At 41.5% G+C, this 27,704-nt stretch overlaps 1 protein-coding gene across 1 annotated transcript; it reads left to right on the top strand.

Moving 5' to 3' along the window:
• The first annotated feature begins 322 nt into the window (after positions 1 to 322).
• Positions 323 to 27,704, top strand: DCP2 (decapping mRNA 2). Its single transcript, XM_075601593.1, has 11 exons — positions 323 to 522; positions 6,793 to 6,944; positions 7,900 to 8,027; positions 8,776 to 8,874; positions 13,703 to 13,855; positions 15,132 to 15,244; positions 15,476 to 15,583; positions 16,965 to 17,094; positions 17,604 to 17,714; positions 20,374 to 20,425; positions 21,228 to 27,704. Exons 1-11 carry the CDS (start codon positions 467 to 469, stop codon positions 21,389 to 21,391), a joined length of 1,266 nt encoding a protein of 421 aa, XP_075457708.1. The 5' UTR covers positions 323 to 466; the 3' UTR covers positions 21,392 to 27,704.

Below are 27,704 nucleotides of genomic sequence, written 5' to 3'. Positions count from 1 at the left end.
GTGTATTGCTGCGGATTGGTGCATTAACATTGAGCACTAGAACGCAGTCTTTTCCTGGCACCTCAAGGCAAACCTACCACGCCCCCGCTCCCCTCCTGTCTGTTTTCCCATTGGCCGGGCCTTGTTACCAGGGCAGCCGATGCATTTCTCGCATGCCGGCCAATGATTGGTCCGCCTGCTTCCGCACGCCCACTTTTTTTTTTTCTTGTTCTCGCGCCCAAGGGCTTGGTATTCCATTGGCCGCGCGCGCTGTTCTCGGCGACTCCCATTGGTGAATGGTCAGGTTGTCGGTTGGCGACGTCACATTCCGCCCCAGGTGGCGGAAGTGACGCAGTGTGGTTGGCAGTGGGTTGTTGTTTGTTGCTGCGCCCGGCTCCTCCTCCTCCTCCCTCCGCCGCCGCCGGGCTCCCCCAGTGTCTCACAGCCCCGGACCCCGCACTGTCTCCGGGATGTGCTTGTGCTCAACATGGAAACCAAACGCGTGGTGGAGATTCCCGTCGGAGTCCTGGACGACTTGTGCAGGTAACGCGGGCGCTGCTGCTCGCCGCCCTCTGACAGTCCGTGTGATCTATTGTGTTTATTTACACCAGTGTGCGTGACTATAACGGCGTCACCAGAGTGCGGGTTATTACAGCTGTATACGTAAAGTGCACCGGTGTGTGTTATATCGGTACCTTCATCTATACGTTTACTACTGCGTCACTAGAATATATATATATATATATATATATATATATATATATATATATATATTCATCTACTGTCAGTAGAATATTTGCATACCGTAACTCATGTATACCTCTACTAATGTGTCACTAGAATGGATCTCGTATCTATACACTCAGCTACACATATACTACTGTCACTAGAAGCTGTTCATATACCTCTGTCCCTGGAGTAGGGTTGGACAATCACAACAATAACAAGTTCTCACGATCCAGGAGTTATAAAATGCATTGTAATGACCATATTCATTGCAATAGATGGTGGCAGGAGGGGTGCTGCACTACCTTTTTTTTTGCAGTATTGACATCAACATCGGCATGTCATTTGCTGCCCAATAGATATCAATGACTGCCACGGCTGACTGACAGCAGTAACACTATAATGTTATATAAAACTACAAGCTGTACCCAGGGTAACATACACCGATCTAGGAGATCTTACAGGTTATCAATTAAACCAAACTCTGTTTTCACCCCTTCCTGTAATGCCTTGCTGTTTCTTATACCCTCTTCCCAACTCTCTCCTCCTTCATACCCTGCTCCTCTCTGTTGTCTCTCTCCTCGCACTCCCTGCCTTACTGTCTACTCCAGTGTGTGTACAGATGCAGCGGCCGTTATTCGACCATTTCACTGACCCGTTTTCGTGTGCGCTACTGTATTCCACGCGTCATTAACGCCGCCAATCACACCAGGCACACGTGTTTATCGCGGTTGCTTCGTGTGAATTTCATGGATTCTGTTTTGTATCCGTGGGAGAAATGAATTGTAATGTGTACATTACTGTGCTACTGTGTCAATTTCAGGTGTTTAAAAGCCAGAACACCAAAGTGCCATTTTCTGCACTCGCGTCTTAGGCCGCGCGTATAGTGCCCGCGACCGCCCAAAAACAAATGCATTGCCGCCGCCGCGTGCGCTTATAGTAAGCGCAACTGCGACGGAGCGTTGCGAATTTTGTTAACTGCCAATATTTGATTTTTCAAGGGCTGTCGCCTCATGTGATAGCCCCTGAACCAATCAAATGCCTGTACGCCCGCGAAGCCACCGCAAAGCGAAATATAACTTTCGCTAGCGGCGACGGGTGACGTCTCCCGTCGCGGGCACTATACGCGCGGCCTTAAGGCGGTACGGTTGGAAGAAATCCCGCGCCATGACATGGTATTCTGAGGTATACACTGCGTGAAATGTTTGAATAACGGCCGCTGTGTGTGTGTGGTGTGTGTGGTGTGGGGTGTGGGGTGTGTGGTGTGTGTGTATACATACATACCTCTCATTAGTGTACTAATGGAGTATCAAAGGAACTTTATCAATTGAGAGTGTTATTATAACGCTACTAATATATGGTTGTCAAAGTATTACCGGAATGTATATATCATTGTTTCACCACAGCGCATCACTGTAAATATATATCCAAGTTTGTGTTGCAACATAGACCACAGTGTCATTGTTCCAGTGGAGTGTGAATTGTTACTGTAGGAGCTGTTTAGTGGGGCAATGACGGCCCCTGTATTGTGTGAACCCGGTTCACGTCCCAGTGTCAGCTGCTTGCGACTTACGGCACGAACATTGATTATAAAATTATAGACATTATAAGCTTTTTAGAGTGGGAATGTGTTCCTGGAAAAAAATATACCTTTGCCCAGCATTTTTCCCCCATATAGGAAAATGTTAATACATCACCAGCTTGTGTAATGACTATATGCTACTGGGACAGTGTACATTTTAACTAGACCAGCATTGATGTGCTCTGTCACAAGCATAACACCCCTACTTCCTCTTAATTATACTTTCCTGACTTCTCCACTTCATCAACAACTGCTCTGTATGTATAACTTTATTTATATAGCACCATCGGTGTATGTAGCACTTCACAAGATTACAATAAGGGGTGGACAGAATTTTTAGGAGCCAGCGTTTTAAGCCACCCGCCCCACACCAGTCAGTGGCTCTGTGTCACTGTGTATATCACTGAAACTCCTACCTCGCCCCTGGCCACGGTGTGCATTGAGAGCAGTGGCGGGCACAGTACTTGAGTGCTCTGACTAGCCCTGCTGCCAACTGTCATACACACTACTATCTAAATGGCATGGTGTTGACTGACCTGTCAATCACTGCTGCTCTGGGCACAGAAGTGGTTGACAGGTTAGTCATCACAACACGGGGAGGAGGGGAGAGGGGGGGGGAGAGGTGGGTTGGAATTTTAAGTGCTGCTCCATTGGGATTTTTCCATCCCTGCAATTCAAGGTAAATAAAATACAAACAATGGGGATAAGAGCAGCGAGTAAATGACCACCTAAGGTAAAGAGAGGCCCTGCCCCAAAGAGCTTACCTTTGCTTGTTTAAGTTACCAGTATTTCAGTTCAACGTGCACTTTTACGGTTTCATGGGTGAATTACTGACAATAGAACACCACTTCCCTTAGGTTGTCAAATTTATTGCTTTGTAATATTGTATTGCTTTATTAATTTGGCTCAGTTTTAGGCAATTTACATGCATGGGTATGTAAGAACTTTGGCTAAAGTAATTAATATTTTGCTGCCACTCTATGAAACGTTTATGCCCATGATCTATCTTTCTTGAGATATTGGCAATGGGTCATTTGCCGCTAACACACACCAGGCAAAAGGTGAATTGCTCACGTGTGTCTATAAGTTGTTTCAGTGGGGGAGTGTGTGTGCTCTCGACTGTTTACATTCAGATTTCCACACCAGCTTCATATTTGGTTTGTTGTATACACCCTTTAAGCTACATGTTTCAATAATAGAAATACTACTTGATTTTATTAGTTGTGTATGAGTGTGTAATTTAAGTTGTGCATGTTTGTAGTGTAAACTTGCTTTTCTTCTGCCCTACAACATTTCTCCTAGCATTTCACTCTGACATTGTTTTTCACGGCCATGTTGAGATGCTGCTGCTACAGTAGGCGCATGCGCGGCGGAGTGCATGGCGTCGCACGCGACAGTCGATTGAGTGATCCATGGCCTTTGGGATGAGAAGGGGGAGGTGTGGCCGTGTCGAAGCTGGTTCGCCCTTATTAGCTGAACCGCTCACATGTCCGGCCGTCGTTCGACCAAAACAAAATCTTTTGTCTGCTTGAAAATTGCCTGCGCCGTCGCGCTTCATCGCGTGCGCAGTTGCACGCTCTATGGCCTGCCTCAGGTATGGCCTTTTGTTCGCGCTGCAATCGCACAGAGTATGCACGCGGCCTTTGTCTTGACTGTAGGCCACCAATCCATTTAGTGTTAAATTCCACTATGTGCTTGTAAGAGATGTGTGCAGAGGTACATATAATGGAGACCGATTTGGGTGACATTATATCTTGGTTTTATTGAGCTTGTTCCTTTTATCCAGGCAAAAAAATACAAAAACAACAAAATAAAAAACCCCTATCCCCTTTGTAAGGGCTAACTTACTTCCCCAGGCCCTATCTGCAGGACTGGAGGGATATTCCCATTACCAGACCAGAACCCCACAGTCTCAGGAAGTCCCTTAAGCAGGTGGCCCTTCATGGCAGGTTCCTGGGTCCTCTGTGTCCAGGAAATATAGATATCTGGGTTTCTTGATCTCGGCACAGCCTTTGTGCTCAAGACAGTGTCTGTGTGCGGGCTCTCCTGTCAGCCCAAATGTGAGCTAAGGAATCTCCTTCCTGTGTCTCAAATGAGGCTTTTTACAGAGCTCAGTCCAGGTGGAGACTAGTTAATTGAGTGGCTGCAATCGGCTATCTCTCTGCTGGATTCTCAGAGCTATGAGGCTGCTTTATTTAAACAGGGATATATGTCTCTGTTACAGTGCTTAAAACTGTTTCGGTTCCGATTTTAAGTTGCATGTACAGGCATACCCCGCATTAATGTACGCAATGGGTCCAGAGCATGTATGTAAAGCGAAAATGTACTTAGTTAAGCACTACCTTTTTTCCACTTATCGATGCTTCGGTAGAGGTAGGGAGCCGGTATTGCTGTTCAGGACGTGCTGACAGGCGCATGCGCGAGCTGCCATTTTTTTTCCATTTAGGAGAAAATCCATAGACGAAAGTACAAACTATAAGTGCCTCATTGGGCCAAACCTTGCACATCTCATCTTTTGCACCATAGTGCCTCCTTGTTACTTACGCTTCTTCTCTAAAGAAGCGCAGCCATTTCACTCTTTAAGAATTTTTCTGCTGCCTAATTTCCCCCATCACCAGGATTAGTAAGAAAATACCCATCACAGATTCTTCCTAACAGAATTTAGTGTGTTCCTGTCTGATGCTTCTGTGACAATAAAGGACCAGGAAACATTGGAGCCCCACTAACAAAAAATGGCTTGTGTCCCCATGTCTTCCAGTCCTTCTCATTAATGCAAATGCAAGAGAAATCACTAGTATTGGCTATATATGCATCATTTCATTTATATAGCGCCAACAGCGTGCACAGCGCTTTACAACACTACAATACAAGATAAATAAATCCCAAACTATGGGAATAAGTGCAACAGGTAAACTACAACACAAGGCTAAGTGGTATGATGGGAGGCTTATAGACTTGGTACTAGTAAAAATACATTATTAGGAGTGCAGACCAAGTTAAGGGCATCTTGAGTTTGTCATGGAGGCGTAGAAAGGTTAATGAGATGGTTCTTTAATGAGGTAGGTTTTCAGCTGGGCTTTGAATGGGCAAAGTAAAGTTGCTTGATGACTATATTGAATGGAAGAGAGTTCCATAGGTAGGAAGGGATTAGTGAAAGAGGTTTAAGATGGGCTTTCGAGGTAAAAGGTGCAAAGATGAGGCAACCTTAGGTTGAGCATAAGAGGTAAGTAGGGGCTGGAGCGAGAGATCAGAGTTGTGATATATGAAGGGTTGAGAAGTGTAGATACTTAAAACAGATAAGGAGACTTTGTAGTTTTATACAGAAGTTAATAAGTGAACCGAGTTCAGGTGGTTGTAAGCAGATACACACCTTGTAGAGCAGGAGATGATTCGGGCAGCAGCATTTTGAATGGATTGTAAAGAAGAGGTGCATGGCAGCAAGGCCAGATAAGAGTGTTACAGTAATCGATACCGGAGAGAACAAGGACAATTAATGTTTTAGTGGCCGTGGAACATAGGAAGGGGAGTATCTTGGCAATGTTGCAAAGAAAGGCCAAGATGTACTGTAATAACCGTGTTTTATATGTAGAGAGAAGGAAAGGGATGTGCCAATTGTAAACCCTAGGCAGTGTGCTTGCTAGACTGGGTGGATAGTAGTGTTATTGACTATAATGAAGAACAATGGGATCTCGTCTGGGAGGGAATATGAGAAGCTCTCTCTTTTACCCATGTTAAGCTTGAGGTGACGAAGGGCCGTCTAGGCCGTGATTGCTGTAATTTTTTGACTGGACCGCAGGTGTAGATATAGTTGTTTATCTGCATAAGGATAATGAGTGAATCCAACGGAGTCACTGAAGTCACCCAGCGAGAGAAGAGTAAGTGGCCTAAAACTGATCTTTGATGTGCACTTACCAAGAGTACCACCGAGTTTTGGGAGAGGAGACTGCTTGTTTACCTCCTACCTCTCACTGTTTCTTCAGAGACAGTGTCACAGATTCCAAGAGTGACGAATGTGTAGGAGAAGTGGCTGGTCAACAGTATTGAAAGCCGCAGAGATGTTAAGAATCAGAATGTACTAGTTTCCTTGAGATTTGGCAATATGGCGGACATAGCTACATTAGCAAGTGTAGTTTCTGTTGAGTATGCTGTTCTGAAGCTCGATTTGGAGAGGGTCAAGTAGGTTATGGGAATGGAGAAAGTGTAGTAGACTGGGCAAAGATTTCTTTGATGGTTTGGACATGCATAGAACTACTTCACTTTTTTTTAAAGGGAAAACATAGGATGTTATAAGCAAATATCTCCAAATTGCTTCAACACAAAAAGGAGATAAGAATTCTGGGGAATGGCATAAATATTGTCGTCGGGTATCTACATCTCTTAAAAAGTGATGTTCTCTGTGCTGTATAAACAAACTACACATTTAAAATATTTGTAGGTTTTCTTTCTGTTCTATTTTTGTAACTGTGAATACTTAATTTGTTCTTATTCTTTGTTTCTCTTGGCAGTCGATTCATTTTACACATTCCCAGTGAAGAGCGAGACAATGCAATCAGAGTGTGCTTCCAGATTGAACTGGCCCATTGGTTTTACTTAGACTTCTGGATGGAGAACATATCAGGACTACCTCAGTGTGGGATAAGAGACTTTGCTAAAGCAGATATCCTTTTTGCTGTTGCACATTCAGCAGTGGTGCTATTAGGACATTTTCTTGTGTTTGACTGGTAACTGTAGGACCGAGCCTAAAATTTTTGTTTTTCTACAGTACATAAGGAACAAGAGGCAGAAAATGGCAAACCAGTTGTTGGGTTATGCATGCCAAAGCTGACGGGGGTGTATACACTCACACCTGCAATCTATTAAATACAATTGAAAATTACTTAGAATTTTGTTTATTTTTATGATAACACCCCTGTGTAAGTCCGAACTTGATGAAAACAAATCCACAATGAGACTAGGTTACAGTTGTAAGCGAATTGTGTTTAAATGTCACTATAATTGAAACAGAAGAGAAAAAGAGGCAATTACAAATTTGAGACCTTCAGCTGACTGCACAAGCCTCAGTTTTAATGATTGACCAGGGTGAGCGATCGAGTCTTGAAGAGAATTGAATGCACTTATGTGAAGGATAAATGGTTGCATGGACTTGTTAGTTTTGTGTCTATAAATTAGAACAAGCCATTGTGTGGAGAACTGGCATCATAGTAAAGTGTTCTGGGCAGCATTTCCTTCCCTCCTCGGATGAAATACACTATTGTGGTGTATTTTTCATTGTGCTCACATGATCTCTGATCACTTCCATGAGTTATTTCTTTATAGCACAGCCAAAACATTTAATCTGTCCAGTAATAACTGATTTTATGCAACGCCTTTATTTATTATGGTGGAAATGATGGCTATTTCTTTTTCCTCTCCCCAAAATCTTTGATAAAGATTTACATTATAAATGAAATATGTTGGTCACTGACCAGAGCGTGTACATGTTTATTGAAAATAGATTGTACTCTTCAAAATATAGTACAAGGGGTTGCACACTCGGGTCCATAAACTATATATATTTTTTTGTATTCTGCTTTCAGTACATTCTGTGTATATTTCCTTAGTACTTTCTGCACTCTTTCTTCATTGCCCATTTTTACTTCCCAACGGTGAAGATGTGCAAAGGGTCTTGGACGAGTGGAAGGAATACAAAATGGGAGTGCCAACGTACGGTGCAATTATTCTGGATGAGACGCTTGAAAATGTAAGTGATGGCATGTCCTCTTCTTTACTGATCTGCCTTTCCCCTCAGTATCCGACTAGCATCTCTACCATAGAGGACAATATACATGAAGTGTTGTTGTTTTTTGATAGCACATGTAAAGGTATAATGGGATCATTTATTCGGGATGGCCACTGTAATACTTACACATCCGTTGTTCAGTAAACATCTGTTCCGTACCAAAAAAAGTAGATATTATGTGACAATCTGGGCAGATGGTATTTGATAAGTGTCTCTGTGTAAAAAGTACTTTTACACCTATCAGTGCAGTCACATTTTAAAGGTGCTTTAACACAGGGGGGCGCAAGATTTTCTGGGGAGAGGGGAAGGGGGGAGAGAGAGTATTTAAATTAAATGCTGGGAAGCATGCGCAAGGCCTCTAACTTCCCTTACCTGGTCTCCGGAGGGCCATGAGACAAGCAACGATCTAAAATGTTTCTAAAAGAGGGGTATTTCTTCTTCTTTTTTTTTTTTTTTTTATCCTAAAGATGTAGAAATTACAGACCGTTGACAAACTAATACATTTAGTTTATTACAGTTATTATTTAGTGATGATTCCAGTTGCTGAAATAGATGTTTTTGTTGAGTGTTAACTGATTACAGGTTTCCCCTAGTTTGTTAATAGACAATGACAGATGCTACATAGTTATTATGAGAGCAGGACTCCTGCAAGCACTGGTCTTTGTATTGCTTTAAGTTTATTTTTCTGAGCACTATTTATATTCTGCAGGTGTTGCTTGTTCAAGGCTATTTAGCAAAGTCTGGGTGGGGATTTCCTAAAGGAAAAGTGAATAAAGAAGAAGCTCCACATGACTGTTCGGCCAGAGAGGTGAGACATCTGATTAATACCGTGTGACAGAACCAGTGCACAGAATTGGCATTTGCTTTTGTCATATCATCTGCTAATGAGCTAATTTGTGGCATACCATTCCATCTGTGAGTATTTTTAGTAACCGTGCTTTTTTGCATTGACTCATGGATTAACATCTTTTTCTTCCACAAAGTTCTGTGCTAATCTAATTGTTAATTGAGTCTTTAGGCCCTCTTATATTTGATAGTTAGTGAGAAACTGTCTTGACTGGAGTTTTTTTTTGCCTCTGGCTTGAATGTAGCAGGGGCACTTACCCTGACATTTTTTTTTACATTTAATGTTCCTGGTTGTCCCCATTGCAGTGATCACCAATGAGTTAAGTTTCACCCCCTAGCTGAGAGAGGACATACCTCCTTTAGGAGGACCATAAATAGCTCCTCCTTTCCTTTTTCTCTCCTATCTTAGCCAAGGTAGATGTTAGTATTTTTCTGTATTGTAGAAAGGGGCTAACCTGACTACTTTTTGTAGTTGATCCGCGTACGTTGTCTGTCTATCTTCCGCTGAAGCCCAGACCTCCACACTCCAAGCAAATGCTTGTTATGTTGGGCCGACAGGAGGCCATGCTGCAAATAGCCGCTGAGGCTTGCAGCTTCCGAAGCGTGGTTGTTGCAGGCAAGTACGCAACATTCCTGATTGACGCCCTGCCCCCTGGGTGCACAGAGAAGCAGGGGAGCTCCCGCCAGAAATGTGAAGGAAAAAGAGGAGGATTTAAAAGTGCTCAGCAGACACTCTGTCACTGCCCTGCTGCTCTGCATCTCGCAACAGGAATACAGACGTGCGGAGGACGGTTCATACACTGTGAAGCCTGCTCAAGTACTGCAAAGTGAGGTATAAGTGCTGCAGCCTACGTATCAGACCCCAGTCAGGATCACTTACATCATGGATGCAAGCTCTACAGAGTAGTGTTACTAAAATCCCAAGGTAAGCACCAGGGAGAAAGTAGTTTACCTGTGATTTATTTTATTTATTTTTAATTTTTATTAAAGAGATGGCTATAATTACTGATATTTTGTATTATGTCGGTACTCCACGATTACAACAGAAGGATCCAGGGGCCAGAGCACCCACAGAACCGGCGGCCACGAAGCAAACTACACTGTGCTGCTTGTGATAAACCAGCATTGGAAAAAAAACAAACTTTGAGGATTGCCTAAGAGATGCGGCAAAGGACCTAATTGAACCGATGTTGAATTTCATCTCAATTTCATTTGGGTGAAGCACGCGGTAACCTAGGGAATTGAGACGGCCTTTTAGAAATCTGCCTGGAAGGAGCGCGGGTCTCCTGAGAATTCAGACAATGAGCAATTCAGCAGGATGGAGCTGGAAGATGGAATCAAAAAATGAATTTTCAGCAGAGGAATCGCTCACCTTTTTTGATCCTGAACCCTCATATAGACCAATAGAGAATTTCGCATGAGTGGAGCTCGAACATCCCACAAAGGCAGAAGACTCAAGCAATTTCGGGAACTTTGGGGGCAAATGATTACGCGTTCCTGGGTGCTAAACGTTGTCTGCAGGGAATACTGTCTGGAATTCAAGATCATACCCAGATGAGACAGGTTTATAAGATCCCAACGGCAGTGAAACAAATTTGTCACACAGGCATTAATTGGCAATATCATGCAGCTTATGAATGATCGAGCGATCCAGCCAGTTCTGCCACTAGAAAAATATTTATCGTAAAGAAGGCGAACGGAACATTCACGTCTATCCGGACCTAAAGAGGAGTAACCAAACTGCTCAAAGTAAGGAACTTCAATATTGAGTCCCTCAAGACCATTATTGCTGCAGTGGGCCAGGGAGACTGACTCGTGTCAGTAGATCTAAAGGATGTCTACTTTCACATACCTTTTGTGTCTGTGACATATGGGTATTGGATTTGCAATAGGGGTAGATCACTATCAATTCAGAGCTCTTCTCTACGGTCTCTGCTTTCGGAATCCCCAAATTTTTTTGTGCCAAGGGTACACATGAAACTTCAGGATAGAGTGGCGGCACCAACCAATTAACGTGTGCACACACACACACACAATACTCTTATGTTTGGGGGATGCATCCAGTTCCACGGTGGTCCCGCTCGCAGATGCGGAAGTTGTGCCTTGACTATCTGCATGCAGCAGCAGCAGCTGTTGGCGGAACCTACAAAAGGCTTGGCAGGCACAGCGTTGGGGATTACTCTACTTCACAGAGCACATTCACAAGGTTGTTAACGCTCATCGCTGAATTAAGAAAAGATGGAATACAAATATTCCACTACATCGACGATATTTTAATAAACACACAGATCAGAGACTAGTTGCTCCAACGGCTATCTAAGGTACTAGAGTTCATCTTGTGTCACGGCTAGCTGGTCAGTCTGAGAAGAGCCAATTAAACTCAACCCAAAATCGAAGATACTTAGGAATGCAGTTCAACACTCAACAAACCATAGTTTTTATTTTTTCCATCTGACAAAAGGGAAAGTTTTTGAAGGAGATGATCGAAATTGCCAGAGCCAGCAATATTCGACAATACTTGAGTCTGATAGGGTGCCTATCAGCTAACATTCAGGAGGTAAAATGGGCCAATGGCACAGGCAGCAAACCTAAACCAATGAATCGTCACCGCAAGACGTAAGAGTCGTTAAAATGGGGAGAACGCAACAGGAGTCTAAAAGCAGGTTGACCTCTACAAGATTAAGTCTGGCTTGTACTTACAACCGATGCAAGTGGCACAGGCTGGGATGTCCAACTCTGCACCGAGATAGGCCATTTCCCTTCGGATATTGGAAGTCCCGAAACATCAACAAACATTTTTAAACATTTTAAGATTTAAAAATGGCCATCATTTGAAATTTTCCATTTGTGACCGCACCATTAGTTAGTAAAATAATGAATGTATAAATACATTTTAGAGTTAAGAGCGGTAATGGACGACCGTTACGAGGGTGTAGCTTATAGGTCCCATCAGACAACCGTGCGACGGTGACATATTTGAGAAGACAAGAAGGGACAACGAGCATCGTATTCCTACAAGAATTACTCCCGATTCTCGCCTGGGTAGAACAACATTTTACAGACCTTACAGCAATTTCATATCTCAGGAAAAAGGAATCTATGAGCTGACTTCATAAGTCGGAAGACCCTAGATCCAGTAGAGTAGTCTTTATCGCGCACGACTTTCAACCAACAAGTTGCGAGATGGGGGGGACGGACCAAACATAGATCATGGCAACGTCAGAAAAACGGAAATTACCATTTTTCTGCTCAAGAATGTTTAACCCAGAGCCTGCCAAGGTGGACGCCCTCTCCTTTCACTGGAAATTCTGACTTGTGTGTTTCCACAGATTCCTCTCTCGAGGGTTCTCAAGAAAGTCAGCAGGACAAGGAAAAGGTTGTGGCAATACTTCTTAATTGGCCACGCAGAGCCTGGTTCCCACGGTTAATACAACTGTTGACAAACTGTGACAATGGCCCAAGTTGAACTGTGTCATAGAATTGGATATAACCAGACATTAAAAACCCTCAACTGTACAGTGTACAGCAAATAAAAATTGTGAGCACATTCACATGTCTCAGCCAGGTACTGCAACCCTGTCTTTCCCCGTTATCTCTTTACATGCAGTGCTACCACTGCATCCAGGGATTCTGGGTAATGACATGCAAATGAGCACTGTGTCACTCTTAACTTCTTGTCCATTGTCCATATTTCTTGGGATTAAATCTACATTTCTAAAGCTACCAACGACAGAACTACAGATCTGAAGCAACCATAACACCGTTTTAGCCCTTGTCACTAGTTTTAAGTATTTGGAAATTTGGCTTGGCTGCATATTGATACTCGGACATCCAAAGCCTATGCCAAACTAGGTGTACTGTTTGGGAGCAAATCCTCCCTAAGATTACTTGTCAGCGCATCGCACAGCAGATGCTAATGCCAATTATGACTATGGGGACATAGTATATTGTACAACACCCCAAACTCGCTTTGGCAAACTAAACACCCTCTGCAACTCAATATGCCGCTTTATAGTACAATATAATTACAACACACATCACTGTACATTTTTCCTGATTTGCTTTCCAATATCTGACTCAAAAAGACTGTTCACGGTCCCAAGGTTCAACAAGGAATCCGACCGCTCCTCCTTCTCTTACCGTGCACCTCACATCTGGAACAATCTACCGCAGACTCTAAAAACCGCCTGCGGTATAAGTAATATCAAGACTTCAGCTGTCTCACATTTGAATCTTGTCTGCAACTGTTACATACGCCCATAATCGTATTATCTCTAACTGTCCATGAAATGTCTGTAAATTGGATGTATAACCTATGTTTATTTAATGTAACCATGTATTGTCATCATAACTCTGTGCTCAGGACATGCATGAAGACGATGAGATGTAACACTCAATGCATCATTTCCTGGTAAAATATTTTATAAATCATTTTAACATGGACCCCTATAAGCTTCTGCTTGCCGTATTGCATAGTTTTTTCATCACAACCTGAGTTAAAGAAATGCATAGCCAGTAGACGTACTCTCAGACGGCTATTTCGACCTTTTATGTCTCATCAATGTGGGTTTCGTTGGTGGACATGTAACGTGAAGTGGATCAAATTCAGAACTAGGGAGATATGTACAAAAGCCAAATAGTCCAATTAGCAATACATTTGTTCTGTTTTCAACTTGACTGTTAGTTGACTGCTCCTGGTTAATGCCACTGAGCATTGAGTTTAGCTACCTGACACTGGAATATGAGCGGTAAGTTTATCATTCATCGTGTTTGATTTTTTTTCCCCCCAGGTATTTGAAGAAACCGGCTTCGATATCAAAGATCGTATGTGCAGTAATGACTACATTGAGTTGAGGATCAATGACCAGCTAGCTCGCTTGTACATCATTCCTGGAGTCCCAAAAGACACCAAGTTTAACCCCAAAACAAGAAGAGAAATCAGAGTAAGCCTATGTTACCTATTTAGCACTGACTTGTTCATTGCCGGGTCTGGATATTAAATGTTTTCTTCCTTCACACATACCAGTGCTGAGTTTTTGTAGCCCTTTTGGTCCTGGAGGTTCTGATACGGTAAAAAAAGAGAGCGCAAGGTGGCATTAAAGGGGGGACTTCTGTCAATGCTGAAATAAGAATAACGTCCATTTCCATTAGTGTACCCCCTAACCATTCGGACCAACTGAATATGTAAAAGCTGCTTTGTTTCTCTGAGCATAAAAATGTAATCTTCCCAGAATTAACCAAACTGTGCTGCACTACATATGACGGTCTTGTGATTTTCTATATACTTCAATCTGTACAAATGTTTTTTTTAGAAAGAGGACATGGAACTTTATTATTTAAATGTTTACTTTAGTTGTGCCAACAGTAACAACAGAAGGAGAGGCCATCGATAAGTGTTTGGGATGAATATCGTGGTATTTAAATGACCTACAAATGTTTTGTTCCTTGAAGCTCCAGAGGCTACTGCCAGCTCCACAACGAGTCACAAGCACTATTTTAATAGTCAGTGTTCGACAAACCTATACATTTGCTCGCCCCGGGCGAGTGGATTTAACACCCGGGCGAGTAAATATTGGCCCAAGCAGCACACGTTTGGTACTAGGTGGCGAGTAGATTTTTTTGTGTGGCGAGTAGATTTTTTGGTGATTTGTCAACCACTGTTAATAGTGATATGCAGAGATTGTGTACAATTATTTAGGGCTCCAAGTAAATAGAAATTAAGTGGCATTTGGTTAAATACAAATATTTTTGTAGGATTATGTATACAGTGAGGCCTTTTTATTTAACTCTGAAAAATGTAGGGCTACAAAATATTTTTCTTGTAGTCTGATTGGCAAGTCAAGTCACTGTTGCACCGCTCAGACAGTGAGGAGAGCCGGGGGAGTCATAAAGTGGGAGGCAGAGGCTGTACTGGGGGTGGGTCTAGTTGGAGGGCGGGGGGCTGAGCTGGATGGAGTCCACTTGTACTCTGTCTTCCTCTTCTCCCGATACACACTGTGGCAATGGGAGGTGTGTGAGGGTTTGTGCGTGGGGAGGGGGGGGGGGGGGGTTGTGGTGTCTGTTCATGTGGGGGAATGTCACCAGAACACCACCCCTCCTCACCCCACGCTTAACAAAACACAGGCTCCTGGGAATTTTGTCTGGCTCCTAAGCATTTTTAGATTTTTGTCCACTCCCTGCTTTAAATGCCACTTTTAATCGGACTGTTTCTTGCTTTAGAACATTGAGTGGTTTCCAATAGAGCAATTGCCCTGCCACAAAAATGACATGACCCCAAAGTCCAAGCTCGGGTTGGCTCCAAACAAGTTTTTCATGGTGATTCCGTTCATCAGGTAGGAAATTTGCTTTACACTTTTTTTTTCTTTCTGGTTTGATTTATCAATTTTGATAAATAGATTCAAAAATAGATATATTTTTATTTATCTCCTATCTATCTCCCATCTATTATCTATCTCATGAAACCGGTGTGATGATCCATTAACAACTTCTCTACTGAAAAATCCTGCTCTAATTTCTTTGTGGAGTGGCTTCCAGGTTGTAAAACAATAACCCTTTCTTCTCAGATCATTGCGGGACTGGATTCATAAACGGCTGGGTGACTCCTCTGACAGTGAAAATGGATTTGCCTCTTCAGGCAGCACTCCATCCAAACCAAACATGGACAAATCTAAGTAAGGCATTATTTCTAAATACGAGGGTGGCCACAATATTTTCTTAAAGGAAATGTATATTTCTTGTAGTGAGTATTTAAATGTGATGGTTTTTTTTCCCTTTTGAGATGTGCCGAGACTGCTCTTTTATGCCCTTTAGTGATTCAGATCTTTCATGTAGTGTAGATATGTCTAAGAAGAAAGAAAAAAAGTTATGATCTGTTGAGTAGTAAATGGGACATCCTGACACATGGCATGTTTTGTCAAAACTTCACTCAGATTGGTAACTTTGAGATATGAAAGTGAATGGAAGGTCGCAGCTGCTGAAGAAACACTTCTGAAGCAGAAATGTAAATTACTGCTCTGCTTTGCCAGCATCGTACCCCACAATGCCTCGCATATCACTATGCAAGGTACGGAGACGTGACCTTGACAAGTAAATTGTGATTGACAGCTGTGCTTCCGAAGCGGCTCTTCAGCAGCTGCGGTCTTTTTGCTCCATGCGTCACTCCCAATTTTCCATGCGTCCTGGGTGAGCAAGTGGGTTTTTTACCGGGCCCTGGGGAAGATGCGTTTAGTGGTCCTCCCCATTGTAGTATATGACAAAGTGGAACACACTTGTGAACGCTAATGATGGAACTTCTGGTTTTGTATGGTCCATGGGGAAAAAAATGCTTTTAAAATCATGTCTTCAGAAAAGGCTAATTCAAGAACAGGCCAATACTGGGCATTTTTATGAATAAAATAATGTGCCGTTTTTAATGGCGTCTCTGCTTTATAGCAATGGTTGTCCCCATTTTAACAAATGCCAAACAATTCCAAATGTATTCTGTTTATAATTGTTTAATGCTCTTGAGATTAATTTAATTAAAAACATTTTAGAAAAAAAAAAGAAACCAAGAAAGCAAAAATAATTTCCAATAATCACCACTGCCAATTTTTGTTGGATTCCCAGGATTGCTCACTACACAGGAAAATCAGTTATTTGGCATTACGGACATGCATATTACACCATATGCTTTGATAATTATCTGGAAGAAATACTTTGCAGATGAACACGCTGAAGGAAACTAAAAATGTAATACATCTAGAATATTATAAAATGTAACAGGAAAGGATTTCAAAACCAGGCTGTGATAGGATTGTGACTCAGGTGGCAGGCAAATCAATCAGTGACAGGCCCATGACTGCATTTCCCAACTTTGATGGCAAAATGTCTCTGTGTGTCTATAGAGCCTCATGATGGAGCGTGTGTGTGTGTGTGTGTGTGTGTGTGTGTGTGTGTGTGGCCTCATGTTGGAAGGTTGCATGCATTGATAAACAGCCTCTGTTGTGAAGTCTGAGTTTCCTTGTTAGTTGTGTTTACCGAAAGGTCTGATTTTGCTTAATTTTTTTTTTATAGACCCAAATTACGTTGTACTCCTCAGTTTTCTGAGCTCTCTCCAGGAGACCAGTTGACAAAGTCCAAGCAACAACAAAAGCCATATAGCCATTTTAATCCTGTAGAGATGTCGGAAATATTAAAGATTAAGGTACAGATATGTGGTGTTTTTTAGATCTACTGTATGTCCTGGTTTCCAGAATAACTTTGTTTGCATGTCTTTTTCTGTTCTGCCAACGTCATAATGCTTAACACCTGTTAAACATGTTAACCTATCCCAATAACTAATAATATGTAAGAGAACTCAACACTGTGTAGTGTAAATTTACTACCCTGTAGAATGCTCCAGTAGCCCCCTTTTTTAGGAAAAGCGCATCCAAAATATTTGTTAGTGGGCCTGCAGAGGAAGTTGACATTCCCGAATTAAGCCTGTTTTCTGTACTATATATAATCTATATTCTATTTTTTTTTTTAATGCATGCTTACAGACACCAAGATCTTTTCCTATACTGCAGTAGTGAGATATTACTAATGGGAATGTGTTTTTGAAGACACACATTGTTACTGTAACACGAAAGTAATGGGTGTGTGTTTTTGAAGACACACATTGTTACTGTAACACGAAAGTAATGGGTGTGTGGTTTTGTTTTTGTCTGGTAGAATCAGAACCTTAGGAGTAATGGTAAAAAGCCGCATCAAGACTCTCCGTACCCAAAGAAGAAAACAAATGGGATCCACAATCCGCAAGCTAAGCAGCAGATTAGTATTTTGGTAAGCTTCCATGCTTCTTACCGATTCCATTTGGGCCGTTTATATGGTTCTGCCTCCTGTCGTGGTTGGAACACATTGAGGTGGAATAAACTAGGGCACCAGATGCTTCTGTAAACAAAAGCATTATTCATCTCGCCGGGATTCACTGAGGAGTATCAGTGCTCAATCTGGCGTTAACTAACCAATCAGTGGTCATTAACGCCAGGTTAAGATCCAATACCCCTTATCAGATTTTAGTGATTCCTCCTTAGTGCCACGAAGTCTGCGACAGCTTTTATTTAGAATATGTTGTTTCCTTTTTGGTACTTAAAGTTATATGCAATGACAGTATTGCTATGTTTATGTGCTGAAAACTGCTTTCCGCTATTTAAAGGCACAACAGCTACTAAAAAGTTTGCTTAGGTCACATGTAGCTACAAAATAAGTAGTTGTATATTTTATTTAAATGAAAGTATCTTTTTTTTTTTTTTTTTTTAACTTTTTTACTTTGGAGAAATCGTTAGTAGGTCTCGTTCCTGACAGAGCCAAAGCCCAGCTTACAAAATTATTATACATTTCTGATGAAGGGGTATAATGTCATTTAAGAAGGCTACTATATCAGCTGACTTTGGAGAAAACCAATGTAAAATTATGCATCAGAATAGATAAGTGATGTGGAAGATCTGTTTTAAAAGTGCCCCAAATAATACAAATGGTTTAGTTATCCAAAGGGGCTGGATTAGAAAACATTAAGGAGAAAAATGGCCACAAATTTATTTTTGTGTCATTTTAAATTCATTTAAATACTCCAATACTATTATATATTTAAACATCTTGCAAGCATTTAGTTTACCTGTATTAGATATCTATCTCTATCCCATATATATATCTCTATATCTCTATATCTCTATATCGATCACCTTAACTTACAGGTCAGTTCCAATGTGAAAAATTGCACTTGGCTGCCTAAGTAACTGGTAAGATTAGCAGGAGCAGAGAGTTCAAGAGCCACATTAAGGCCTTTGGTGGGCTGCATTTGGCCACAGGTTTAGGAGCTCCCCGCTGATTTATTCCAAATAATGTGTACCACTGTATATAAAGCTCTTATTAATTTATCAACTACTTGTGGATGAAGTAGTTTTTTTTTTTTTTTACTTTTCTGGCCAATAAAATTATGGAAGCAATCTCTGAGAAGGACGTTGAGACTTGGACTCTATATAACAATGCTCCCAGGCGAAGTTATGGATATGCTATTGACACTACCTGGTATTAAATACTACGCGTAATACCTTGACGTTTGGTATGCAGGCTTATGACGCTTTGGCCAAAGGGTTTAACTAAATAACCAAGTAATTATTATTATTTTTGAAGTATTTAAACTTTATACTTATTACTCTCTATATTTTGTCAATTGGAAGTAGCATTGGGCTCCCCTGTCTTTTGTTTGTATATATGTCTATATCACAAGAGAATATATGGAGGAAAATATATATAATTTTTTTTTTTTTAGAATAGTATGTCCTATTGCTTTTGTGTCCAACCAGACATTATTGACTTGCTTGCCATGATGATTTTTTTTCAGTGAATCCATTTATATTGTATATTGTAAAGAACCCTTTTCTGTGTTGCATGTGAAATCTCCTTTCCTTCAACCTTAAGGGATTGTCCTGTATCCTTTGTATGGCCCTTGGGATGAATCGTTCTTTTGAAAGCTCCTTGTATTGTCCCAAATATATATCTAAATAGTTGTCATATGCCCTCTTGAACGCCTCTTTTTTCTAATGTCAACAAATCTAGTTTAGCTACCCTTTCCTCTCTAGTCAGACCTCCGTCCTTCTCTTAAATTATACATAATACCGCGCTCCTCCCTATAGAAGTTTGCTGCAGGTAAAAAGATAGGCCTTACATATAGAAAAACAGAACGATTCCTGCGCTCCTACCAATTAGGCTAAAATAAAATAATACTCATGAAAAAGGGTATTTTGTTAAACCCTTTGGCCAAAGCATTCGTAAGCCTGCATGCCACGTCAAGGTATAACCGTTTAATGCAGGTACCTACACTATATGTATGTGTGTATTTATACATGTATGTAATAGTTGTATGTAATAGTTGTCCCATGGACTGGTGAAAAAAGTGTTAAAGCCCTGAAGGGGTTAAATAAAGCATGAGCTTATGTGGGTAGTGCAATTAAAATCTGGTTGAAGCCAGTATCATACTTACCTTTACTATGGAGGTAAACTGGGTGCACAAATTCCCAGGTGTGAATATAATAAAACTTACACATATATATCTCTCTGTCATCCTTACACATTCACCTACCATTCAATGGAGGGTGATGTCCAGACTGACACTGGGGTGTATTATACCTGCACTAATTGGAAAATTGGTAGGGGCTCAGTAACTGCTATGTAAAGCAGATGAGCCAATAAACCTACCCCTATGACGTTTCAGAGATACTATATTTAAAATTCCCAATGGGAGTATGCAGCAAGGGAAAGGATTGCCTAATATTTGTGAAAAACTGTACATACTCCCACAGGGTTAAGATGAGAATTTGGTATTTCATTTTTCTTGTACTGTGCGATACTGTTTAGTACTATGTCAAATATTGTGATTAATGAAATATAAACTATAAAACATTGTTTAATAGTTTTTTTGTTGTCATTTTTATCATTCTAGAAATCGGATAGAAAACTGAACCCTAGAAGACTTCAGGACACTTTTGAAACTGGTAAGTATGTTGCCTTTGCGTCAAAATATTCTTCGTAGTAACCAGGCATTTCTGCACTCCAGTCAATCCAGGATCTGGAGGGCTTGTCTAGTTTTAATGTTTGTGACTTAATTAACGTGACTAAATGAATTGTGAGCCTCTTAATTTACTTTGCACAGCAAAGTGTTGTTGGCAACGGCGCAATAAAAGGGGTTATTTTCTGCCTTTTTCTAGAGTTTGTAGTCCTACTTGTACAGTGGGACAGATGCCAAATATCTGGTCAAGAGACCTAACCTACCAGTATAGTACAAACTATTTTTTTTTATTGCTTTCATAGCTACAAGTACTTTGCATATCGCATTCTAATTAGTTGCTACACTGGGAGATTATTTTGCAGTTATCTGTTTAAGAGCTGTCCTATTAAATAAGGTTTCATGTGCCATGGGTAGAAAAAAAAATGAGATTTTGCCTGATTACTGAACTATATTAATTGCTGCACTCTCCTTTCTGACCACCGGGGGCCCTTATGACGGCCAGTAAAAAGCATGCCTTTTTTGCACCCTTTTAGGTGAGTTTGCATCTGCAGCTCTGTGAGCCATCAATGCAATCACATCAGAGCTACCTTGGGGGGGGGGGGGGTGGAGGTGGGAGGGAGAAGAGGACAGGACCATTGGATTGGTGAACACATTATCGCAGTGCTTTAATGTCTATAGCACACTGGTGCGGGGGGCATTCTGACACCTACAGGATTACGTAGTGAGGTTAGCCTGTGTGACTCTCTTATGCTTGGCTTTTCACCATGTCCCCTTTTACTTCCTGCCAGACTCTGCGCTTGATATCTGCTGCCCCAGTGAAGAGCCGCAGTGCGGCCACACAGAAGATGCCCCTGACCCTTGCAATGGGATTTTACAGTACCCTTTCTCCTCCAGAGCTTTCCTGAGCTTCCAATTCGACCGGGATGCTATAATGAAATCCTTCGACCTCTGACCTACCAGGCAGCTGTACAAGGTTCACAAATGCTCTGTGTTGTTGCAGCAGAGAGCGGGTTTTAATCAAGCCTTACCTTCCTCAGGTGTTTTAAGGATGTGCAGGGATGTACTAGTGGTTTGGAAGAGTTCTGTCCTAAGGACAGTGCCTCTTGGTTCTTTTCCAGTATTTGCTGAGAATTTTATTTCCTCTTGCACTGTTTTTGCAATATCACCTTTTTTTGTTTTCTTCACACAAGTACCTTCTCAGTGTTTAACTCTCCTGTTCTTCAGTATGCATTCAGTGGGCATTGTGTGTGTGTGTGTTCATTTTGTCTCTGTTAACACAAAGTGGTTCAGATTTCTAATTGTCCCTGACATAGATGTGACAGTAAGTTTATTGTTCATTTTCTTACTTATTGCAGTTTGAATGTAGTTTAAATGTGTTGTCTTAAGGCAACCATCAGCTGTCCTACAAACCACTTGTCCTGACTGTATGTATTTTTATTGCCTTGTACAATATGCACTGCAGATTAGCAGAAATGAACACCTTCAGCTTTGAAGCGGTTAAATAACTGTATTCAGGATTGACATGTCACTGTCAGTATAACATGTTGCTTTCTGTGTGTCTGTTTCTGCTGCTTTAGAACTGTGAGCCTCGAGCTTATGTCCATGATGCGCACACAGCATGCCGCAATGGTGCAAATAGGGATTGTACACGTTCTTTACGCAGTGGTGGGCATCCTATGCTAATAAAAGATGCACAGAAAGGCTGTCTGCCAATAAGCCGCAGTGGCTTGAACGGAAAGCCACAAGTTTAAAATGCACAAGTAGAAAAAAAAAAAAAAAAAAAAAAAAAGCACCGGACTTTATATAGAAAATGCGGCTTCTTGAACATCATATTTCTTTCTCCTGTTGGATTGCAGTTGGTGGATTGGAGCACACGCAGAATAATAGCGCAGATGGAAGGGGACAGAGGTTGATTACTTTGGTACCATGTGATTTCTTGGTTTAAAATGTCTCATCTGGAATTTAGAGCACAACTGTTTGACCTTCCAAATGTGGGTTAAACGGGCGGTGCTGCTTTTTCAATCATTTGCTTTTGGCCTTCAAGCTGCCTTCAAAACTACAGAAATATTTAGATGAGCCTGCTACTATGCAGTTTTCTGCTCTTTGTTTTGATTGAGCTTTAGTTGGCTAATTGGAGAGGCGTGTGTTTTTCTTATTTGTGCTCTCATTCTCCCCTTTTCTCTCTCCCCTTTGTTTTCTCCCTTGAGCTTTGGTTGGCTTATTGGAGCTCTCTCTGTCTCTGTCTCTCTCTTTCTCTCTCTCTCTCTGTGTCTCTCTCTCTGTGTCTCTCTCTCTGTGTGTCTCTCGGCCTCTGTGTGTCTCTCGGCCTCTGTGTGTCTCTCTCTCTCTCTCTCTCTCTCTCTCTCTCTCTCTCTCTCTCTCTCTCTCTCTCTCTCTCTCTCTCTCTCTCTCTCTCTCTCTCTCTCTCTCTCTCTCTCTCTCTCTCTCTCTCTCTCTCTCTCTCTCTGTGTGTGTGTTTCTCTCTCTGTGTGTTTCTCTCTGTGTGTGTGTGTGTGTGTGTGTGTGTGTGTGTGTGTGTGTTTCTCTCTCTGTGTGTGTGTGTGTCTCTGGTACTGTGCTGTCCTAATGTGTACGTTTTTGTGGAATAAGATGTCGGGAACCGATCAGAAGTTATTCAGACCTGACCCCTATAGAAGTTGGCAACTCATTGCTCTGCAACAAAATACTCAGCCGACCTAATAAGAAAACATTAGTGACTTGCCCTGGTTGCTCCTGTTAACCCTTTTGCGACCAGTGTAGAAGATGGTTTACCTCCACCGCCCATGTACTTTTCTGTTTCCAAGGCTGTTCAAAACAAACTATCATTGCACAGCTCTTGCATTCAAAGGGTTAAGAAACACTCAATAACATTTTCACCACGGTTTTGCAGTAGAGAGCTGCTATGAGTCATGTTATATAGTTTGTTTGACTATTAACACTTGTGTTATTTTGCTTTTGACCTTCACTTGAACAATACTGTGAACTCCACCTCTCCCCCTCCCAACCCCCCTTTTGATAAGAAGGCGTCGAAAATATATGCAGTATAATGAATACGTTTCTATTTTAATCAGACAGGATTGGAGCTTGAGCTGTCCTGACATGAGTAAAATAGACTTTGTTTGGGAAATTAATATTGACGGCAAAAGGGACCTCACAAGCAATGCGAGCAGAGTCTTGTCTGTGCGTACCCTATAAAATTAAGCCCTTGATGGCGAGGGAGGTCCCTGTTGCATTGAAGAGGGTAAGATACCTTAGCTGAGCCCTTTCTGATTGCCGTTTCCATCATTTTCTGTCATACAGTAGATGGCTCCCTTTCTGTTGCCCCAGGCCTCCCCTATGCCATTTTCAGCTACCCTCTTGGTCTGTGTCCTGTTTCCAGCTTGTCTTATGTCGCATGTTTAAGCTGCTGTTGCATTGCTGGGGACAGTGGCAGCGTCCTACAGCGGGCTCTTCCCATGATCAGCATTCGAACATGTTCCTTGTCATTGCTGGCCTGTGTTCTTATAATTGGTATTCATTCTTATCCATTCAGACACCTTACTTAATTACTTAATTGCAATAAACTGAAATTGACAAAACAAAAACCCCCAACACATTTCTTTTTGTAGTAAATTGTATGTTTTTCTCTGTTGAGCTGTTACCTTATTTTGTTAAGGTGGGACAGAGCTTCCGGGCGTAGCAGCCATAGGACTGCGGGGTATCACCTTTTTTTAGGACCCTGTGTCACCAGTTGTTTGGAAACCCTGCTGTTTGGTATATGCCGTTTCACTTCAGTATGTAAATAGATTTTCTGTAGCTTTTAAAAACAATTTTTTATACAATCTTTCTACCTTTTTTTTTTATAATTACATCATATCCATTTTTTTTTTTTCAATTGATTGTCTGCCCTTTTTAATTCCTTTTAGCAGTAAAAGCCAGACCTGCAGTTCTGATCGGGACTCGTCAGTGTTACCTCCGATTACCCGGTCGTCTGTTTTTTCTCTCTACATTTCATTTTTTTTCTTTTAATGGTCTTAGAGTTTGTTTTTTTTTAAATGATAAACCCAGTCGGCACTAGAATACATTGTGTAATTTTAACAAAATAATTCAAGTTTGGTATATAGTGAAAAGCAATATGCAAGTAATTAGACCTGTTAATACCTGCGGACTCCTTACACTTGTGAGATAAATGAGGCAGGTTACTCTAATTTATCAGATGAATATATTTTGGCGTCTGAAAACAGTATGGCCAATGTACTAGAAATCATTTTTTTTTTTTTAAATGTATTCTACCTGCATCAATAAGAATCGAAGTGAATTATTAGTCATGTTTGTTGCAATGAATGACGATCTACCAGGAAGGGATTTTTCCCACCTCAGATGCTAGTTTTTTTTTTTTGTTTGTCACTAATCAAGGAAACAGCGATAGCACAAAAAATGTACCATCTGTTACTGTATGTCCATGCATTCGCTTCTCCATAACACTATCTACCAAACTACTACAGACCTCATTCGCTAATGCAAGCAGGCTGCAATAAGTGCATGAACTAGATGGTCTAAGACATTTGGTCGCTGGCGTTCTGCCACATTCCAATCTCCGCCGGCTGCTTTGCTGCCAAGATATGTCCCGAAGCTTACTCTAAAACCCACTAATATTTAACGCTCCCCCCTATCCTAAACGCTCTTGCCCTAAAAACCTAGATGCCTATCCTTCACCCCCTACCCTAACCGCTAAATGAACCCTTAAATGAACTTGGTGAAGCGGCCTGCGGCTGAGTGTCCAGCAGTGGAGCCGCAGCAGAGTAGGGTCCCTCTGAGGCCGAACGCCGGCAGAGACAGCCACGACCAAACGTCCCATTTCCGTGTACTAGATGCCTCAATATATTGCCACGGGGATGATGCCTGTTCAACATTTGCTTTCTTTGCTTCAGTTTAATAGGAAAAACCTTCATTTTCAAAACTTGGTATAGACCTCAATTTGACAAAGTGAGTGATTCAGACTTGAATGTTTACAAAATTTCTCTGTCATGTTCAAGTAAGGCTGAGCGTATACTACTTGTGCGGCCGCATGCGACTGCGCGCACTTCTGCAGCCCCAGCGATCTGTGCACTTGGCCGCAGGAGATTGGGGGGGGGAGAGGCAGCGATCGGAGGCGTGGCGAACGCGTCACAAAGCTGGTTTGCCCTCATTGGCTGAACCAGCTCACATGATGCCGTCATGCGGCTGCCACCTGAGAAGACACAATTTATTGTCTCTTCAAAATGCTGCTGCGTCAAGGTGCCTCTTCGCCTGCAGGCACTTGACTAACTGGTATAGCCAAGTACTGGTGTGCTTGACGTGCGTCAGCCCTGCTACTATACGCTCGGCCTAAGGCTGCGTTTATAGTGCCGGCGACAGCAGCGCGATGTTGCGTCAAAACAAATGCATTGTCGCCGGCGCTTTATAGTGGACGCGACGGAGCGATAGCGCTACCAAAAATCTGGTAGTCGGTGGTATTTGATTTTTGAAGAGATGGTCTCCACATGTGACTGGCTATAAGCCAATCATGAAGCTTCTCCGCCCGTCTGCCTTACCCCTTGCTGACGTCACTGGCCTTGTAGCCAGCGACATCTCCCAAACATTCATTATAACTTTCGTAATGGCGATGGCAACGGGTGACGTCCTCAGGCGCGTCACAGTCACCAGCTGTGTAAGCGTAGCCTAAGGCTCCCACTGAGAATAATGCCCCCCATCTTCCACTCTTCAAATTATTATTCACTCTGGTCACAATTTGCATTGAGATATTTTGAAAATGTAGCAGTTGCCCGTATAATTTGAATATATTTCCTAGCAACTACGGGAATCATTACTCTGTTTACACTTTTGTGGAGCTTCATTTACTGAGACGTAAAAGACACTTCTGCAATGGCAAATATATGCATGTATTTCTGCTCTGTAGAAGGCATGGAGGCTGCCATGTCAATTTTTTATTTCCTCTCAAATGTTTGTGCATTTATTTACCGAGTTGTGCAAATTCAATCATTTTATTTTTGAGACGCAGGTATTTTTATGTACGCTTGTGTTTGTGCTTAGAAGTAATCTATAATGTTTAGTTTTAAGATATTGCCTAGTAAGAACCTATTTTGAAAATAACACTCCTTTTTATACTGTAGTACGCCAAAGAAATGTGTATACATATACATATACATATACATTTTTGTTTGTTTTTGGAGTATATAAAGGCTACCATTTTCTGTTGAGCAATACTGTACATTTTTTTGCAGTTTCTTAATTAAATATCTATTCTGATTTATAAGGTGAATAGTTTAAGGAATAAAACACTGCTAAAGTGTTTGTTTCCTGCATTCATCTAACAATAACTATTTGGATGGGATTTTACTTTTATGTAATATTTTTATGTAATGTATGTACCTTTTTTAAAGGAGTTTAGCTGAATTGCTTCCAAAACTTCATGTTTTGCGGTCAAAGTTGTTGGATCATACGCAGACAAAATTGTGTGATGTTTGTATCAGGGCAATATTGGTGCAATTCTGGGGAAATCTCTCCACCATATGCACAAAAGAAATTACATTTAAACCGATCTTGCTTTTTAATAGATCTGGTAGTGTGTGTTTTCCCCTGCATTTTACCAATGTTGTCTTGAAACGTAGCCCCCCCAAGTGTTGGCTTTTTCTTAAGGTGACTTTTGATGTTATTTGAGAGGTGACTGTGTGGTCCATACAGAGAGACACAAATGGGGTACTGTGAAATGAACACTTGTAATGATATCCAATTTGCAGTACATGGTTTTCTGTTGGTTGCTGGCAGCTGACTCCTGTTATTTGTTGCTATATTGTTATTTTCAAAGTAAGATCTCACTGGATTGTTACAAAGCTCAGAAGAAACAGAGGTCATTTTAGACAGTTGCTCTTGAACCTTTGCCAAGTAATGGTAGCAGAAACACCTCTGAGGCAGTAGCTAGCGTAGCGCTGTTTGTGTTGCAACCTTTTAATCGTCCGTTGTAATCTACAGATATGACCACATCAAACTATTGTTTGATGCAGAATTGGAGTACAGTAATGTTATGCCAGAAAATAAACGATCGACTATTCTTGCTACTACACTCCAAATTGTTCATGATCAGCATTTCTGTAGGGGAAACTAATAATCTGTATTCCAAAACCAGTCCGGTAGAAAAAGTTTGCTGATCTTTCCCATTATATTATCACTCTTTATGGTCCTATGTCTGTATCTTTACCTGAACACATACTTCAGAATCCATTGACAAGGTCTCGGGAGGGGTGGGG

This window comes from Ascaphus truei, chromosome 1 (genome assembly GCF_040206685.1).
Source record: "Ascaphus truei isolate aAscTru1 chromosome 1, aAscTru1.hap1, whole genome shotgun sequence".
Taxonomy (NCBI): domain Eukaryota; kingdom Metazoa; phylum Chordata; class Amphibia; order Anura; family Ascaphidae; genus Ascaphus; species Ascaphus truei.
Note: the sequence above shows the minus strand (reverse complement) of the source record. Positions and strands in the feature narration are given on the sequence as shown.

What these genes read in the sequence shown, in the direction of transcription:
- DCP2 (XM_075601593.1), top strand. Translation starts at nt 467, where the DNA reads ATGGAAACCAAACGCGTGGTGGAGATTCCCGTCGGAGTCCTGGACGAC. An exon ending in TGGATGAGACGCTTGAAAAT is followed by an intron (nt 8,028 to 8,775) that starts GTAAGTGATGGC and finishes TATATTCTGCAG; the next exon opens with GTGTTGCTTGTTCAAGGCTA. An exon ending in AGCAGCAGATTAGTATTTTG is followed by an intron (nt 17,715 to 20,373) that starts GTAAGCTTCCAT and finishes TTATCATTCTAG; the next exon opens with AAATCGGATAGAAAACTGAA.